The 18,291-nt window shown below is 43.9% G+C and overlaps 1 protein-coding gene across 1 annotated transcript in view; it reads left to right on the top strand.

The window, feature by feature from the left end:
- The first annotated feature begins 211 nt into the window (after window positions 1-211).
- Window positions 212-18,291, top strand: part of LOC106608306 (adhesion G-protein coupled receptor G2) — a 68,638-nt gene continuing 50,558 nt past the window's right edge. Inside the window, exons 1-17 of the mRNA XM_014206180.2 lie at window positions 212-317; window positions 754-828; window positions 1,648-1,725; window positions 2,195-2,305; window positions 2,623-2,703; window positions 2,825-2,986; window positions 3,089-3,127; window positions 3,400-3,474; window positions 9,074-9,242; window positions 10,112-10,268; window positions 13,393-13,527; window positions 13,775-13,885; window positions 14,324-14,363; window positions 14,539-14,639; window positions 15,026-15,147; window positions 16,193-16,461; window positions 16,716-16,806. Of these exons, the coding sequence (XP_014061655.2) occupies window positions 768-828; window positions 1,648-1,725; window positions 2,195-2,305; window positions 2,623-2,703; window positions 2,825-2,986; window positions 3,089-3,127; window positions 3,400-3,474; window positions 9,074-9,242; window positions 10,112-10,268; window positions 13,393-13,527; window positions 13,775-13,885; window positions 14,324-14,363; window positions 14,539-14,639; window positions 15,026-15,147; window positions 16,193-16,461; window positions 16,716-16,806 (1,802 nt within the window). The 5' untranslated portion in view covers window positions 212-317; window positions 754-767. The remainder of the gene's footprint in view (window positions 318-753; window positions 829-1,647; window positions 1,726-2,194; window positions 2,306-2,622; window positions 2,704-2,824; window positions 2,987-3,088; window positions 3,128-3,399; window positions 3,475-9,073; window positions 9,243-10,111; window positions 10,269-13,392; window positions 13,528-13,774; window positions 13,886-14,323; window positions 14,364-14,538; window positions 14,640-15,025; window positions 15,148-16,192; window positions 16,462-16,715; window positions 16,807-18,291) is intronic.

Here is an 18,291-nt window from a genome sequence, read left to right as displayed (position 1 = left end):
CACTATAAAGGGAACAGGGAGCTATTTGGGACACTTCCATAGTCTTCTCCATGTTTTTTTTGTATCCTTTGCATAATGACCGACAAACAAAGAAGTGCCTGTTGGCTTGTGTACTGACCACTGTGCGAGTTTTGCAAGGGAAATGTGACCCTCCGGGTTGGCATGCAAACTCACGGTCACGTTTAGATGTACATTTTCATGTGGGCATCATCGTGGAGGATCAGTCAGAGAACATAGTTTTCATTCTTTGACGGTTCGGCAGAACGTGTGCCGCTGTTTCCCGTGACCGTGGCTACAGGTGTTACAGCGAGAAACAGGTAAGGCTTCATCTCCTGTTACTTCAATAGTACATCTGTTATCTACATCCGACTGTATATCTGAATTCAATCAGCATAACGTGGCATCATGGGGCTGCATTGTTTGTAACATGCTATATTTTGTGGGAAAAAAATTGAGTTTTTGTGCCACAAAAATGCAAACATGGTAATATTTTGTGTCCATTACCAAATGAATCATTTTTAGTAAATAACAATTGAGGGTAAAAAGTTCAGAACTATGAAAATCACTGAAAGGTTTTGATGAGAACGTCTAGACAACAGCCACAGTAACGTCCAGTCAATGTGCACGACAGAGCCTGTGATGGATGCTAATGTATAATAACTGCTCACTTTTAAATGTTGTAGTGAACTACCAATTCGATTTTTCATCTGAACACCAAGTGTTACCACATCCAAGGTTTTTTTTTTTTTGTAGCCGAAACAAACACCATGGAGCTGAAGAGTTGGGTGGCTCTGGGCTTCCTGGTCATTCTTCTCTGGAGTCCTACTTGTGAGTAGAAAACTAACTTAGCCTACTTAGAAAACTAACTTAAAACTAACTCAGCGTAAATGTACTGTAGGTGTCATGTGTATTACTATCAGGGTTGGGGTCAGTACAAATTAAAGTCACTCAATTCAAGAAGTGATTTGAATTTAACATTTTAAAAGTAGAACAACTTTTGAAATAAATAGCTTCTCCTCTTTAGTTGTTAATAAAAACTTTTTTTAAATAAAAATTTAATTAATTTCCTAAATTGACTGAATTCAATTCGAATTGACCCCAAACCTGATTACTGTATTACAATATCAAAAGGTATTGCTTGGCCTTCCTTTCAATGGGAAAGCAATCCAACAAGATCATGCATTGTAATTAATACAATGGTTTGAAAAAAGGTTCTATCTAGAACCTATAAAGGGGTTTTCAGTTTTTTTTCCAGGAACCCAAAAGAGTTGTACCTCGCTGGGACCCAAAATCAATCAATGAAATGTATTTATAAATCCCTCTTTACATCAGCAGATGTCACAAAGTGCTGTACAGAAACCCAGGCTAAAACCCCAAAGAGCAAGCAATGGAGGTGTAGAAGCACGGTGGCTAGGAAAAACTCCCTAGAAAGAAACCTAGAGAGGAACCAGGCTCTGAGGGGTGGCCAGTCCTCTTCTGGCTGTGCAGGGTGGAAATTATAAGAGTACATGGCCATTAAGGCTAGATCGTTCTTCAAGATGTTCAAATGTTCATAAATGACCAGCAGGGTCAAATAACAATCACAGTGGTTGTAGAGGGTGTAACAGGTCAGTACCTCAGGAGTAAATGTCAGTTGGCTTTTCATAGACAAGCATTCAGCGGTCGAGGAAAGAGACGGAGGGGGTAACGACACTCAACAGAATGAGTGGACCAAAGCGCATTGTGGTAAGTGTTCATGATTTTATTCTCAAACAAAATAACATACGGGAAAAACGAAAGCATACAGTTCCGTCAGGTACAGATAACAAAACAGAAAACAACCTCCCACAAACACAGGAAGAAAACAGGCTGCCTAAGTATGATTCCCAATCAGAGACAACGATAGACAGCTGCCTCTGATTGGGAACCACACTCGGCCCAAAAACAAAGAAAGAGAAAACATAGATTTTCCCACCCGAGTCACACCCTGACCTAACCAAACATAGAGAATAATAAGGATCTCTATGGTCAGGCCGTGACAGAGGGAGAGAGAGATTGCTTTGTAAACATATTTCCCATGCCAATAAAGCCCATTGAATTGAATTGATTTGAGATAGAGTTCTCCAAAATGTCCTCCCATGGGGAACCCTTTTGGAATGCTTTTTTGTTTTTGTTTGTATTTGTGTGTCTGTGTCTTATGTGTTCTTTTTTACAGGCCGAGGAAAAAATAAACAACCATCAGATGACATCATGGATTGTCTGAATAAGGATAAGAAAAGTTTGATAGTTGATGCTGGCTTCACAGGTACCCTGAAAAAATGTTGTGGTGAGTTTCATTACAGCTTGTGATGTATGGGATATATTTTAGATTGATAGGAGCCAGGAATGATTTACAATGATATTGAAAACCATATGTGAAATATGGAAGAACTTCCGTTTGGTCAAGCTGCAGTGGCGGGCCTGGTCGTTCCAGATTTGTTTGTTGTATAGCCAATTTCTATTACCCTGTTTCGGAATTAACCGATTTGACCATGCTCAACTTCGGGTGTCCAACCAATCCAGACTCCCGATGTTGTGTCCCAAAGCTAGAATTAACCATAGTTTGGTCAAAGCTAGTCTATCATCTCCCTTCTTCACCAATAGGAAACGCATCTAAAACCAACACAGCCATACTTCAAAGGACGTGTAGTGTTTCATTCAACACTAGTGTTGCTAACTTTCAGAGTGAGTATGACTCCACATGCCATGTACAACAGTTTTGCATACTGCTTATTACATACCAACATGTTTACATCTCATGTGTCTAAAATTACTTTTTCACTTTTTGTTTTTCTTGGGTTGTTAGAAAACTGCAAGGATGTGGACTTTTGGATGCAGAAAGTAAATCAATCTCATTTCCTGTACATGGCGAAGAAGTACGTGAAGCAGAAGAATGAATTGTCTGTGTGTGTGATGGTTGGATGGAATTGCAGCAAGACACTGGACTCACTCAGGACAAACACTACAGGTTAAAGATGCAGTCTTTTCCTATTCATGATGCAAATGTTCTGTAACACAGGGAACATCACCTTGTTCTTGTCAAAATAATAACAAGTGCATTTTGTTACAGGTTACAATGAGAAATGGTCTTCCGTCGAGTCTAACAAAAGTAAGTTTTTATTTGTTTTCCATTGATCTTCCTGTCTATGTTCAGCATGTACATGTGTGCATATAGAAAGAGAGCGGAATGCCTTTCGATCCAAGCCGTGTTATAGTTCACTATACAACCTGCAATTTAAAAAAAAGGCTTTATCCCTGAAGTTCGCGTTCGCTGTAAACCCACGCACATGTTGGTTCAACCGTAATTTACCTGTAAAAGTCTGTTAAAGCGCACCATGCTATAACGCGCCTTACATTGAATCCCTTATTTTCCATCCACAGCCAACTGCCGTGTCTCCTGTTTCCGCACCTCTGAACATTGCAGTACATCGGCATATGATGAAGAGGTCTGCAAAAGTAAGAACCTGCTGTATGTTCTAACCTGCTGTGATTATGTAATTGTTGAGATGCAGGGCTCCCTTGGACTCAATGAGACTCCCCCGCTAAAATAAAGGTAACAAAAATATACACTGAACAAAAGATACAAACACAACATGTAAAGTGTTGGTCCCATGTTTCATGAGCTGAAAAAATTATCACAGAAATGTTCCATACGCACAAAAAAACATGTTTCTCTCAAATGTTGTGCACAAATTTGTTTACATCCCTGTTAGTGAGCATTTCTCCTTTGCCAAGATAATCCATCCACCTGACAGGTGTGGCATATAAATAAACTGATTAAACAGCATGGTCATTACACAGGGGCACCTTGTGCTGGGGACAATAAAAGGTCACTCTAAAATGTGCAGTTTTGTCACACAACACAATGCCACAGATGTCTCAAGTTTTGAGGGAGCGTGTAATGGGCATGCTCGCTGCAGGAATGTCCACCAGAGCTGTTGCAAGAGAATTTGCTGTGGGATTATTTAAGATACCCTTTCAAGAGGTAGGGTTTCAGATGTTTCCGGAAGTTAGGCAGGAACTCTGCTGTTCTAGCTTCAGTGGGGGAAGATGGTTCCACCCTTGGGGTGCCAGGACAGAGAAGAGCTTGGACTGGGCTGAGCGGGAGGTACCCTGCAGTATGGGTGGGAGGGCCAATCAACCAGAGGTGGCAGAATGGAGTGTTCGGGTTGGGGTGTAGGGTTTGAGCATAGCCTGAAGATAGGGAGGGGCAGTTCCTCTTGTTACTCCGTAGGCATGTACCATGGACTTGTAGTGGATGCAAGCTTTGACTGGAAGCCAGTGGAGTGTGTGGAGGAGCGGGGTGAGCAGTAGCGGTCTGTTGGTAAAATCAGTGAGGAAGCCAAGCCAGTAAAAAAGCCATATTACAACCTAAGTTGTGATAATTGCGTTGTTTGCTCTATAACCCATTCGTTCATACGCCATCGTGATATCCAATAAGGTCTGTGACGACAAAAAGACAGTCACACAGTGGTGGAATAAATTCAACTACACATACAATTGTTTCATTACTAAACCGGACAACCACATCTGATCGGTGAAGTCCACAAGGCTAATATTGCATACAAAGTTATCACCTGCAGCATGTTCAAGCCAGTTTAATGTTTCTGACAGTTTACTAAACAACTACTGATTTAGAACCACAGAGTTACAGCAAGTCAGAACAAAGACAACAGGAGCCCCGCCTTCACTATTCCAGCACCATTTAAACATCAACAACTCAACAAGGTTATTATATATGCTTAGTTTAAAAAAGTAATAGAAAAATGTAGATTTCTGCCTAAATAGACATTACCCAAAAGAAACTGCTATTCATGTGTAATTACATGATTTTGACATGCAAAAACTTGGTGTATTTGGAAAGAAGACACCTGGGAGATTGAGGAAATGATCAGAAGATACAGTGAGGGGAAAAAAGTATTTGATCGCCTGCTGATTTTGCACGTTTGCCCACTGACAAAGAAATGATCAGTCTATAATTTTAATGGTAGGTTTATTTGAACAGTGAGAGACAGAATAACAAAAAAATTCAGAAAAACACGTCAAAAATGTTATAAAATGATTTGCATTTTAATGAGAGAAATAAGTATTTGACCCCTCTGCAAAACATGACTTAGTACTTGGTGGCAAAACCCTTGTTGGCAATCACAGAGGTCAGACGTTTCTTGTAGTTGGCCACCAGGTTTGCACACATCTCAGGAGGGATTTTGTCCCACTCCTCTTTGCAGATCTTCTCCAAGTCATTAAGGTTTCGAGGCTGACGTTTGACAACTCGAACCTTCAGCTCCCTCCACAGGGAGGGAGCTGTGGAGGGAGCTGGGGGATGGGATTAAGGTCTGGAGACTGGCTAGGCCACTCCAGGACCTTAATGTGCTTCTTCTTGAGCCACTCCTTTGTTGCCTTGACCGTGTGTTTTGGGTCATTGTCATGCTGGAATACCCATCCACGACCCATTTTCAATGCCCTGGCTGAGGGAAGGAGGTTCTCACCCAAGATTTGACGGTACATGGCCCCGTCCATCGTCCCTTTGATGCGGTGAAGTTGTCCTGTCCCCTTAGCAGAAAAACACCCCCAAAGCATAATGTTTCCACCTCCATGTTTGACGGTGGGGATGGTGTTCTTGGGGTCATAGGCAGCATTCCTCCTCCTCCAAACCCGGCAAGTTGAGTTGATGCCAAAGAGCTCCATTTTGGTCTCATCTGACCACAACACTTTCACCCAGTTGTCCTCTGAATCATTCAGATGTTCATTGGCAAACTTCAGACGGGCATGTATGTGCTTTCTTGAGCAGGGGGACCTTGTGGGCGCTGCAAGATTTCAGTCCTTCACAGCGTAGTGTGTTACCAATTGTTTTCTTGGTGACTATGGTCCCAGCTGCCTTGAGATCATTGACAAGATCCTCCCGTGTAGTTCTTGGCTGATTCCTCACCGTTCTCATGATCATTGCAACTCCACGAGGTGAGATCTTGCATGGAGCCCCAGGCCGAGGGAGATTGACAGTTCTTTTGTGTTTCTTCCATTTGTGAATAATCGCACCAACTGTTGTCACCTTCTCACCAAGCTGCTTGGTGATGGTCTTGTAGCCCATTCCAGCCTTGTGTAGCTCTACAATCGTGTCCCTGACATCCTTGGAGAGTTCGTTGGTCTTGGCCATGGTGGAGAGTTTGGAATCTGATTGATTGATTGATTGCTTCTGTGGACAGGTGTCTTTTATACAGGTAACAAGCTGAGATTAGGAGCACTCCCTTTAAGAGTGTGCTCCTAATCTCAGCTCGTTACCTGTATAAAAGACACCTGGGAGCCAGAAATCTTTCTGATTGAGAGGGGGTCAAATACTTATTTCCCTCATTAAAATGCAAATAATTTTATAACATTTTTGATATGCGTTTTTCTGGATTTTTTTGTTGTTATTCTGTCTCTCACTGTTCAAATAAACCTACCATTAAAATTATAGACTGATCATTTCTTTGTCAGTTGGCAAACGTACAAAATCAGCAGGGGATCAAATACTTTTTTCCCTCACTGTAGATAGGAGTTACATAGTTCAGAATACACAAGATCAAACACACACTAAATAACCGTTTTTTTTATTTTATTTATCTTTTATTGACAAGCTATAAGTGAATTATTGATGACTAGAGCTGGAAACACATCAGACGGCTTCCACAACATTGTGAACAATATCAGAAAAATGGGATTGATAGACCTAACAACTAGAAATGGGATTGATAGACCTAACAACTAGAAATGGGATTGATAGACCTGACAACTAGAAATGGGATTGATAGACCTGACAACTAGAAATGGGATTGATAGACCTAACAACTAGAAATGGGATTGATAGACCTAACAACTAGAAATGGGATTGATAGACCTAACAACTAGAAATGGGATTGATAGACCTAACAACTAGAAATGGGATTGATAGACCTAACAACTAGAAATGGGATTGATAGACCTAACAACTAGACATGGGATTGATAGACCTAACAACTAGAAAAGGGATTGATAGACCTAACAACTAGAAATGGGATTGATAGACCTAACATCTAGACATGGGATTGATAGACCTAACAACTAGAAATGGGATTGATAGACCTAACAACTAGAAATGGGATTGATAGACCTAACAACTAGAAATGGGATTGATAGACCTAACAACTAGAAATGGGCAGATGTTTTAGTAAGTGGTGTCAGGTGTGGTCACGGGATGTTTCCAAAGTGTCCCTAAACCTCTCCAAAGTGGCAGCTAATTCCAGTCCTATTACATATACACAATCCCTAAATGCTATTTGTTCTGTATAAAAATACAATTTCTACCATATCAACCTCACTCAAACATTGTGGTGGTGTTATGGGGTATCCAGGGTAAATTCAAGTGTCCTAATGTTGTAATTGCACTGGTTTTGCACACTGGATGTGGCTAAAAGTTATTGTTCACTATAAAAAAACTAACTTTCTACAACACCAACCTCTCTCAAACATTGTTGTGGTGTCGGAGACATACAGGGGATATAGATGGGATGACTACAGAGCTTAAGCAGGCAACATCATATTTTTGATGCATAAAGATATAGTCACTCACTGGACATTCGATATTGCCATCAAGTCATACATCATCAATAGGCTAGATTTGTTCCTACCAATCTAACGATTCATTTGATAGCTCCCATGTAATTATAGCTCAAACACAGACCAAATCTAAGCTTACCTTGTAAGAAGTTTGCTGTTTGGTGAAAACGTTGTGTGAAATAAACATTTTGACTCTCGGGGCTGGTGATCGATAACGGTAGGTCACAGGCAGACAAATAAGATATCCTCATGATCTGTGGAGTCCCGGCTTTCGGTGTGTATCAACATATTCCGTGTTTATTTTGTTAATGCTTCACAACGCTAACCGGAATGTAGGTGGGGGGGGGGGCAATTATCTGGATAATTATCTTATATATTTATTTTATCAAGTGAGGCCAAATGCTTGCTGGCATCAATCAATCAAATGCTACAGCGGCAACAAGTTATACTCTTTTGGTCCAGACAGCATCCGATACATGAACTACACATACTGAGACAGAGAGGTGCTGTTTCACTGTCCAGACAGGATCCGATACATGGGCTACACATACTGAGACAGAGAGGTGCTGTTTCACTGATCAGACAGCATCAGATACATGGGCTACACATACTGAGACAGAGAGGTGCTGTTTCACTGTCCAGACAGCATCAGATACATGGTCTACACATACTGAGACAGAGAGGTGCTGTTTCACTGTCCAGACAGCATCAGATACGTCTACACATACTGAGACAGAGAGGTGCTGTTTCACTGTCCAGACAGCATCAGATACATGGTCTACACATACTGAGACAGAGAGGTGCTGTTTCACTGTCCAGACAGCATCAGATACATGGTCTACACATACTGAGACAGAGAGGTGCTGTTTCACTGTCCAGACAGCATCAGATACATGGGCTACACATACTGAGACGGAGGAGGCGCTGTTTCCCCTCGCTCTGATTATGTCTCCTGTGAGATTCAGCGACTCGCGAATTGACGAAAAATGATTAAAACACAAAGAGAGATGTAAGATGAATTATTTTATCATTTTAATATATTTTATTGGTCAAAATATTTGAGGAAGCCTGGCTTCCCATGGCATCCATGAATACACGTACAGAGAATGACATGGGAGAACACCAGGCGATCTGCAACGTTCTGGATTAATTGCAAGGGGTTTGATGGCACAAACGGGGAGCCCAGCCAACAGCGAGTTGCAGTTGTCCAGACGGGAGATGACAAGCGCCTGGATTAGGACCTATTCACTAATCACTATACTGTAATTCAAACACAGCAGCATGCTCTTGATGGAAGGTGTTGGTTTATAAATGGTCAGTCTCTGCAGAGCTGTGGGGAAGTGGTAACACCACAACCCACCAGAGGCCAGGGTTCAATCCCTTCCCACTTGTTCTCCTTCTCCCCCTCTGATTTCCTTTCCGTCTAAATAAAGTGAGAACACCTCAAAAATATATGAAAGAGAAATGGTGTGTTTGTTTTTAGATATTTTCTTAGACTCCAGAAACCAAGATAAGTTCATCATCAACGTAACAGCACCAGGGAGCTTCTGTTTCAACTGTAATGAACCAATCAAAGACCCTGCGGAAGAGTTGCCTCCTCCAGCGATCTTTGACACTGGAAATGGAGTTCACATCGATGGTGAAAAGGCTTCGTAAGAATTACTCAATCATATCTATTATTATTATTATTATTATTATTATGTCATTCATAGGGCCAGCTTCCTGGACAAAGATGACACCTAATCCAGGACTATAAAACATGTTCAATGGAGATTATCCATTGAAAGTGCTTCTAGGTCCAAGATTAGGTTTAATCGCTGGCCGGGAATCCACCCCTATAAATGTAATTTTTTAGAGAACTTATAACAGTATCCAAACAAGCACTTGCTGTCACACTTGCCAGGCTTGGAAATGTACTTATAGGGCAATATTTTCCCCTCGCAAGAAAAGCTGCCCTGTGAACTAACACAAAGAAACATTGTAAATAAGTGACGCTTCAATCACCCCCTAGATTGAATTGCATGAAGTGCGTGTATCGCGGTGTCACTAAATCTCTGGTTAAACTTCCTCCTCACGGATATTGTTACATTTACATTTTAGTCATTTAGCAGTCGCTCTTATCCAGAGCCACTTACAGTAGTGAATGCATACATTTTATTTAAAAAAATTCCCCTACTGGTCCCCCGTGGGAATCGAACCCACAACCCTAGCGTTGCAAACACCATGCTCTACCAACTGAGCCACACGGGACCAGTTGTTAAAGACCGTGGCTGTGTGAACTGTCCTAATATGTAGACTGTATTAAAGGGATATTCAAATCCCAGCCTGGAGGTCTGGAGCCTGCTGGTTTTCTGTTCTACCTGATAAGTAATTGCACCCACCTGGTGTCCCAGGTCTAAAACAGTCTCTGATTAGAGGGGAAGAATGAAAATCAGCAGTGGAACTGCCTTCGAGGTCCAAATATGAATATCCCTGCTGTATTCTATAGATGTGTGACTGGACGCTGTACTCCTCTCCACAGGAAGGTCATGAAAGATATCGCCTCTCTGGTCAGTATGATGAATGAGTCCTCAGCTTCTGTGACGATGGGCTCGGTCACTGGGGTCATAGTGAAGCCCAAAGAAAGGATCGACATCGAGGAAGTCTCCTTTGGGTACTCTTCCAACTCCGGCATTAAGGTGGGTGTATTTCTGTATGAATGGATGGACAAAATTTTTAAAATGCTTTAATGTCCCATAGGCACATTTGCTTTGCAACATTAGGCATTAGTCACCTTTTTAAAGTTGGGCAGAGGTCAGACTTTCATATCTGAGACATTTGAGGTCTGACAGGTGTGGTCAACTAGGGTATGGCTGTAGCTGGGTATGGCTGTAGCTGGGTATGGTTGTAGCTGGGTATGGCTGTAGCTGGGTATGGCTGTAGCTGGGTATGGCTGTAGCTGGGTATGGTTGTAGCTGGGTATGGCTGTAGCTGGGTATGGCTGTAGCTGGGTATGGCTGTGGCTGTAGCTGGGTATGGTTGTAGCTGGGTATGGCTGTAGCTGGGTATGGCTGTAGCTGGGTATGGCTGTAGCTGTAGCTGGGTATGGCTGTAGCTGGGTATGGCTGTAGCTGGGTATGGCTGTAGCTGGGTATGGTTGTAGCTGGGTATGGCTGTAGCTGGGTATGGCTGTAGCTGGGTATGGCTGTAGCTGGGTATGGCTGTGGCTGTAGCTGGGTATGGTTGTAGCTGGGTATGGCTGTAGCTGGGTATGGCTGTAGCTGGGTATGGCTGTAGCTGTAGCTGGGTATGGCTGTAGCTGGGTATGGCTGTAGCTCGGTATGGCTGTAGCTGGGTATGGCTGTAGCTGGGTATGGCTGTAGCCGGGTATGGTTGTATGGCTGTAGCCGGGTATGGCTGTAGCTGGGTATGGCTGTAGCTGGGTATGGCTGTAGCTGGGTATGGTTGTATGGCTGTAGCTGGGTATGGCTGTTGCCGGGTATGGTTGTATGGTTGTAGCTGTGTATGGCTGTAGCTGGGTATGGCTGTAGCTGGGTATGGCTGTAGCTGGGTATGGTTGTATGGCTGTAGCTGGGTATGGCTGTAGCTGGGTATGGTTGTATGGCTGTAGCTGGGTATGGCTGTTGCCGGGTATGGTTGTATGGTTGTAGCTGGGTATGGCTGTAGCTGGGTATGGCTGTAGCTGGGTATGGCTGTAGCTGCTATGGCTGTAGCTGGGTATGGCTGTAGCTGGGTATGGCTGTAGCTGGGTATGGCTGTAGCTGGGTATGGTTGTATGGCTGTAGTTGTAGCTGGGTATGGTTGTAGCTGGGTATGGCTGTAGCTGGGTATGGTTGTAGCTGGGTATGGCTGTTGCTGGGTATGGCTGTAGCTGGGTATGGCTGTAGCTGGGTATGGCTGTAGCTGGGTATGGCTGTAGCTGGGTATGGCTGTAGCTGGGTATGGCTGTAGCTGGGTATGGTTGTAGCTGGGTATGGCTGTAGCTGTAGCTGGGTATGGTTGTAGCTGGGTATGGCTGTTGCTGGGTATGGCTGTAGCTGGGTATGGCTGTAGCTGGGTATGGCTGTAGCTGGGTATGGTTGTAGCTGGGTATGGCTGTAGCTGGGTATGGCTGTAGCTGGGTATGGTTGTAGCTGGGTATGGCTGTAGCTGGGTATGGCTGTAGCTGGGTATGGCTGTAGCTGGGTATGGTTGTAGCTGGGTATGGTTGTAGCTGGGTATGGCTGTAGCTGGGTATGGCTGTAGCTGGGTATGGCTGTAGCTGGGTATGGCTGTAGCTGGGTATGGCTGTAGCTGGGTATGGTTGTAGCTGGGTATGGTTGTAGCTGGGTATGTCTGTAGCTGGGTATGGTTGTATGGCTGTAGTTGTAGCTGGGTATGGTTGTAGCTGGGTATGGCTGTTGCTGGGTATGGCTGTAGCTGGGTATGGCTGTAGCTGGGTATGGCTGTAGCTGGGTATGGTTGTAGCTGGGTATGGCTGTAGCTGGGTATGGCTGTAGCTGGGTATGGTTGTAGCTGGGTATGGCTGTAGCTGGGTATGGTTGTATGGCTGTAGTTGTAGCTGGGTATGGTTGTAGCTGGGTATGGTTGTAGCTGGGTATGGCTGTAGCTGGGTATGGCTGTAGCTGGGTATGGCTGTAGTTGTAGCTGGGTATGGCTGTAGCTGGGTATGGCTGTAGCTGGGTATGGCTGTAGCTGGGTATGGCTGTAGCTGGGTATGGCTGTAGCTGGGTATGCTTGTAGCTGGGTATTGCTGTAGCTGGGTATGGCTGTAGCTGGGTATGGTTGTAGCTGGGTATGGCTGTAGCTGGGTATGGTTGTATGGCTGTAGTTGTAGCTGGGTATGGTTGTAGCTGGGTATGGTTGTAGCTGGGTATGGCTGTAGCTGGGTATGGCTGTAGCTGGGTATGGCTGTAGTTGTAGCTGGGTATGGCTGTAGCTGGGTATGGTTGTAGCTGGGTATGGCTGTAGCTGGGTATGGCTGTAGCTGGGTATGGTTGTAGCTGGGTATGGTTGTAGCTGGGTATGGCTGTAGCTGGGTATGGCTGTAGCTGGGTATGGCTGTAGCTGGGTATGGCTGTAGCTGGGTATGGCTGTAGCTGGGTATGGCTGTAGCTGGGTATGGCTGTAGCTGGGTATGGATGTAGCTGGGTATGGTTGTAGCTGGGTATGGCTGTAGCTGGGTATGGTTGTAGCTGGGTATGGCTGTAGCTGGGTATGGCTGTAGCTGGGTATGGTTGTAGCTGGGTATGGCTGTAGCTGGGTATGGCTGTAGCTGGGTATGGCTGTAGCTGGGTATGGTTGTAGCTGGGTATGGCTGTAGCTGGGTATGGTTGTAGCTGGGTATGGCTGTAGCTGGGTATGGTTCTGGTATCAGTATTACATAGTATTAAGCCCAAACATAGTGAGGTCCACAGGAGGTTGGTGGCACCTTAATTGGGGATAGCTGGAGCAGAATCAGTGGAATGGTATCAAATACATCAAACACATGGTTTCCATTTGATGCCATTCCATTTGCTCCTTTCCAGTCATATTTTTATGAGCCGTCCTCCCCTCAACAGCCTCCTGTGGTCCAGATAAACTAACGTGTGTCGAGGGTTGCAAAAATATTGAAACTTTCCCCAAATTAGCTGGTCTTCCACAAAACCCGGTTGGAAGATCCTTGGAATCAGGAGGCAATAAGCAGGAAATCCGGAATCCTCCAACCTATAGATTTCTGGAAAATCTAGACATTTTGGTAAAGTTAGCAGATTTGTACAAGCCTCTGTGTGTCTGACTTTGTTCTCGTTTGTTGTTGTTCAGATTGTGGGAGATCGGAAGTCTCTGGGTGGCTTCTCTAGGTCTATATCAGTCACAAAGGAAGCATTTGAAAAGGCCTACAACTTAAGCAACGGCAGTGCATTTGCCGGTGTTTTCCGATTCCCCAACATGTCCAAGGTATGTCTAAGACTTCAATCGTCCTTTCACTGAATTAAGAAAATCAAAGGATAGTTGGTGTAGTGCCACTAGGGTCGCAGAATTCTGGTCCCAATTTTCCAGAAATCCTGGATTCTGGATTCCCTACATTCCACTTTCCTGGAGTTTTCCAACTGGTATTTCTGGAAAACCAGAGCATTTTGGGAAGGTTATTGGAATTTTGCAATCCTAGGGGTGCTATGGTTGTCATGCACTCTCTTTCTTCCAGGATGTAAACAACAGCACAGTTCTGCATAACGAAGTGGTAGCGATCGAGATGGGCTGTTTCATCGGCAATTTAACCGACAACATAAATCTTAATTTTCTAAACGTCCAGAAGGTAAATGACGATGTGCTTTACTAATGCCTGTTAAGTTACAAACAAGTATGTGGGATATAATGTATACATTGGCCCTAAGAGGGAAAAGTAGCTTTGAAAATGTCCCATAGATGTACTACTGTAGGCTGAGGAACATGACACACAGACTGATCAAAAGGTTAAGTTCATACCTCTTGGTGTAGTAGCTGAGGGGTTGGACTGACAGTCTGACAGAATCACCAAGTACATTTACATGTTGCAGGAATTTGACCTGGTGAAATGGTACTGCCACAATAAACAGAATATACAGGCAAAATAAGATAGACTTTACACCGGAACCTGGGTTGAATCTGAGTTGAGCTAACCCCCCAAATTTGCTGCATTTGGTGTGAAACACTTCTTCTAAATACTTTGAGTACATCAGCTCTACCCATAATGCACTACTTTGTTTTCCACCAGGGGGGAGCCATTCCATCGTGCCAGTCATGGAACGGTGAAGGTATTTAGCTGCCATTACTTTTCCTAACTGATTTTCATACTATACAAGGTAAGGTTTGGAATGGCATACTTCCATTAAGTAAGCATAGCGAGTAGCTAGTAGACTGTAGTAAGCACTATACATGGCACATCATAGTATGTAGTATCCGATTCTCACCATTTTTCCCCCTTCATAGGGAGTCAACCCAACTGGACAGACTATGGCTGTTTGACCGTTGTGAAAGGGGACAACATAACCTGCAAGTGTACACACCTGACTTTCTTTGCTGTGCTAATGGTAAGGTTCCCTCGTTCTCTTATAGGGTGGCAAAATTCAAGTAATGTTCCCAAAATTCCCAGGTTTTCTACAAATCCTCATCTTCAAACCTGGATTTCTGGAAAACCTTGGGATTTGGGGAAAGTTACCAGAATTTTGCAACCCGATTCTTTTACCATTTACTGTATTGTTGGGAAGGGCCGTAAGTCAGCATTTCACTGTTAGTCTACACCTGTTGTTTACCAAGCATGTGACAAATAACATTGGATTTGATTTAGTAATGTTGCATATGCTCCAGATTGTTGCTTCTTTCATTTAAATTCTAAGCAGATCTATTTGAAATAGTAAAACAATAAAGATTTCTAATACATGAATCTGTTCATCACTAACCTGTGTTCCTCATTCAGTCCCCTCCAAACCAGACTATCTCAGACGGCGATCTGAACTCTCTCACCTACATCACCTATGTGGGGTGTGGCGTGTCCATGTTCTTCCTGGGCGTGGTTCTCTTCATGCACTTCCTGATAAAGTAGGTAGCTCCGCCCACTGTCATTATGGCACTGGTCACTACTTCCTGCTAAGGTAGGTAGCTCTGCCCACTGTCATTATGGTACTGGTCACTACTTCCTGCTAAGGTAGGTAGCTCTGCCCACTGTCATTATGGCACTGGTCACTACTTCCTGCTAAGGTAGGTAGCTCTGCCCACTGTCATTATGGTACTGGTCACTACTTCCTGCTAAGGTAGGTAGCTCTGCCCACTGTCATTATGGTACTGGTCACTACTTCCTGCTAAGGTAGGTAGCTCTGCCCACTGTCATTATGGTACTGGTCACTACTTCCTGCTAAGGTAGGTAGCTCTGCCCACTGTCATTATGGCACTGGTCACTACTTCCTGCTAAGGTAGGTAGCTCTGCCCACTGTCATTATGGTACTGGTCACTACTTCCTGCTAAGGTAGGTAGCTCTGCCCACTGTCATTATGGTACTGGTCACTACTTCCTGCTAAGGTAGGTAGCTCTGCCCACTGTCATTATGGTACTGGTCACTACTTCCTGCTAAGGTAGGTAGCTCTGCCCACTGTCATTATGGTACTGGTCACTACTTCCTGCTAAGGTAGGTAGCTCTGCCCACTGTCATTATGGTACTGGTCACTACTTCCTGCTAAGGTAGGTAGCTCCGCCCACTGTCATTATGGTACTGGTCAACAAAGCTGTATCTGAAAACATACTAGCTGTCAAATCCTTGCTTTCCTCCATCCTTGTTTCCTCGATTCTTTTTCAAAGCGGATTGGAGGAGGAGATCTGAGAGAGTGTGGATATTAAACAAAGCTCATGGCCAGCCAATCTCTACATGTAGCAATGGCCTCCATTGACCTGAAAACTGATTTTAAACTTAACCACACTGCTAACTTTGTGCCTAACCTTTAATTAAGACCAAAAAAAGGTTCTTTTTGGTTTTCATAAAATGTTTTATGATATAGTCAATTCACGACTCAGGCCACCTACTGAGTGTCCCTTGACCTACAAACCCCTTGAACTTTGACCTACTAACTTGTAACCTGTATGTGACCTCCAGGAAGGCAAAGTCGAGCAATACCACCCAGATCCTGATCCAACTGTTTCTGTCCATGTTCATGCTCAACGTCACCTTCCTGACCAACGGGTGGGTGGCCAGTCTGCGGAGCCCAGTGGGCTGCCAGGTGATGGCTGCAGCCATGCATTACTCTATGCTGGCCACCTTCACCTGGTTTGCCATGGAGGCCTTCCACCTATGTCAGCAGCTCTACAAGTCAGGCTCCGTCCCCATACCGCGCTACATCATGAAAGTCTGCATCGCCGGGTGGGGTGAGTGGTCTGATAATCAGGTTGCGATAGCTACTGGAGGTTTTGAAGGAGATAAAGTTAGGTAAGGCCATTTTCGGGATGTTATGGATTATGATGTATTGATAGTGTAGTGACTTTGGGGGAGGGATTTGAAGCCTTGAACCTGTGCCTGGGGGTCCAACTGAGTCAATTGAGTGTCAGTATTTTTTTGCAAATGGTTAAAGAATTGAATATACTACTTACCTTTTTTGTTTGATCTATGTCCTCTGCCTTAGTGCTGCCCGGCACGGTAGTGATCACCCTCCTCAGTCTGGGTAAATACGGAAAACAGATCATCAACACTGACGGAGGGAAGGAAGTGTACATGTGGGTCTCAATTATGTAATACTTGATAAACATTGTCTTTTCAGAGGAAAATAACTTGCAGAGTCTCAGACTCAATCCAGGCTTAACCCTGAGCTTATTATTCCACTGTGAATCCTGGATCCTAGACATAATGAACATCAGCCACTCTACATATACCCTAACTCAATAACAACTACACTATATATACCCTAACTCTATAGCAACTACACTACATATACCCTAACTCAATAACAACTACACTATATATACCCTAACTCTATAGCAACTACACTATATATACCCTAACTCTATAGCAACTACACTACATATACCCTAACTCTATAGCAACTACACTACATATAGCCTAACTCTATAGCAACTACACTACATATACCCTAACTCTATAGCAACTACACAGTGAAATAACTCTCCTCTGTCTCTATACCAACTGCATGGTGATGTAACTCTCCTCTGTCTCTATACCAACTGCATAGTGATGTAACTCTCCTCCCCTCTATACCAACTGCATAGTGATGTAACTCTCCTCCCCTCTATACCAACTGCATAGTGATGTAACTCTCCTCCCCTCTATACCAACTGCATAGTGATGTAACTCTCCTCCCCTCTATACCAACTGCATGGTGATGTAACTCTCCTACCCTCTATACCAACTGCATGGTGATGTAACTCTCCTCCCCTCTATACCAACTACATAGTGATGTAACTCTCCTCCCCTCTATACCAACTGCATGGTGATGTAACTCTCCTCCCCTCTATACCAACTGCATGGTGATGTAACTCTCCTCTGTCTCTATACCAACTGCATAGTGATGTAACTCTCCTCTGTCTCTATACCAACTGCATAGTGATGTAACTCTCCTCTGTCTCTATACCAACTGCATAGTGATGTAACTCTCCTCTCCTCTATACCAACTGCATAGTGATGTAACTCTCCTCCCCTCTATACCAACTGCATGGTGATGTAACTCTCCTCTGTCTCTATACCAACTGCATAGTGATGTAACTCTCCTCTGTCTCTATACCAACTGCATAGTGATGTAACTCTCCTCTGTCTCTATACCAACTGCATAGTGATGTAACTCTCCTCCCCTCTATACCAACTGCATAGTGATGTAACGCTCCTCTGTCTCTATACCAACTGCATGGTGATGTAACTCTCCTCTGTCTCTATACCAACTGCATGGTGATGTAACTCTCCTCCCCTCTATACCAACTGCATAGTGATGTAACTCTCCTCTGTCTCTATACCAACTGCATGGTGATGTAACTCTCCTCCCCTCTATACCAACTGCATGGTGATGTAACTCTCCTCTGTCTCTATACCAACTGCATGGTGATGTAACTCTCCTCCCCTCTATACCAACAGCATGGTGATGTAACTCTCCTCCCCTCTATACCAACTGCATGGTGATGTAACTCTCCTCTGTCTCTATACCAACTGCATGGTGATGTAACTCTCCTCTGTCTCTATACCAACTGCATGGT

This window comes from Salmo salar, chromosome ssa06 (genome assembly GCF_905237065.1).
Source record: "Salmo salar chromosome ssa06, Ssal_v3.1, whole genome shotgun sequence".
NCBI classification, from domain to species: Eukaryota; Metazoa; Chordata; class Actinopteri; order Salmoniformes; family Salmonidae; genus Salmo; species Salmo salar.
This window is presented reverse-complemented; position numbering and strand designations above follow the sequence as displayed.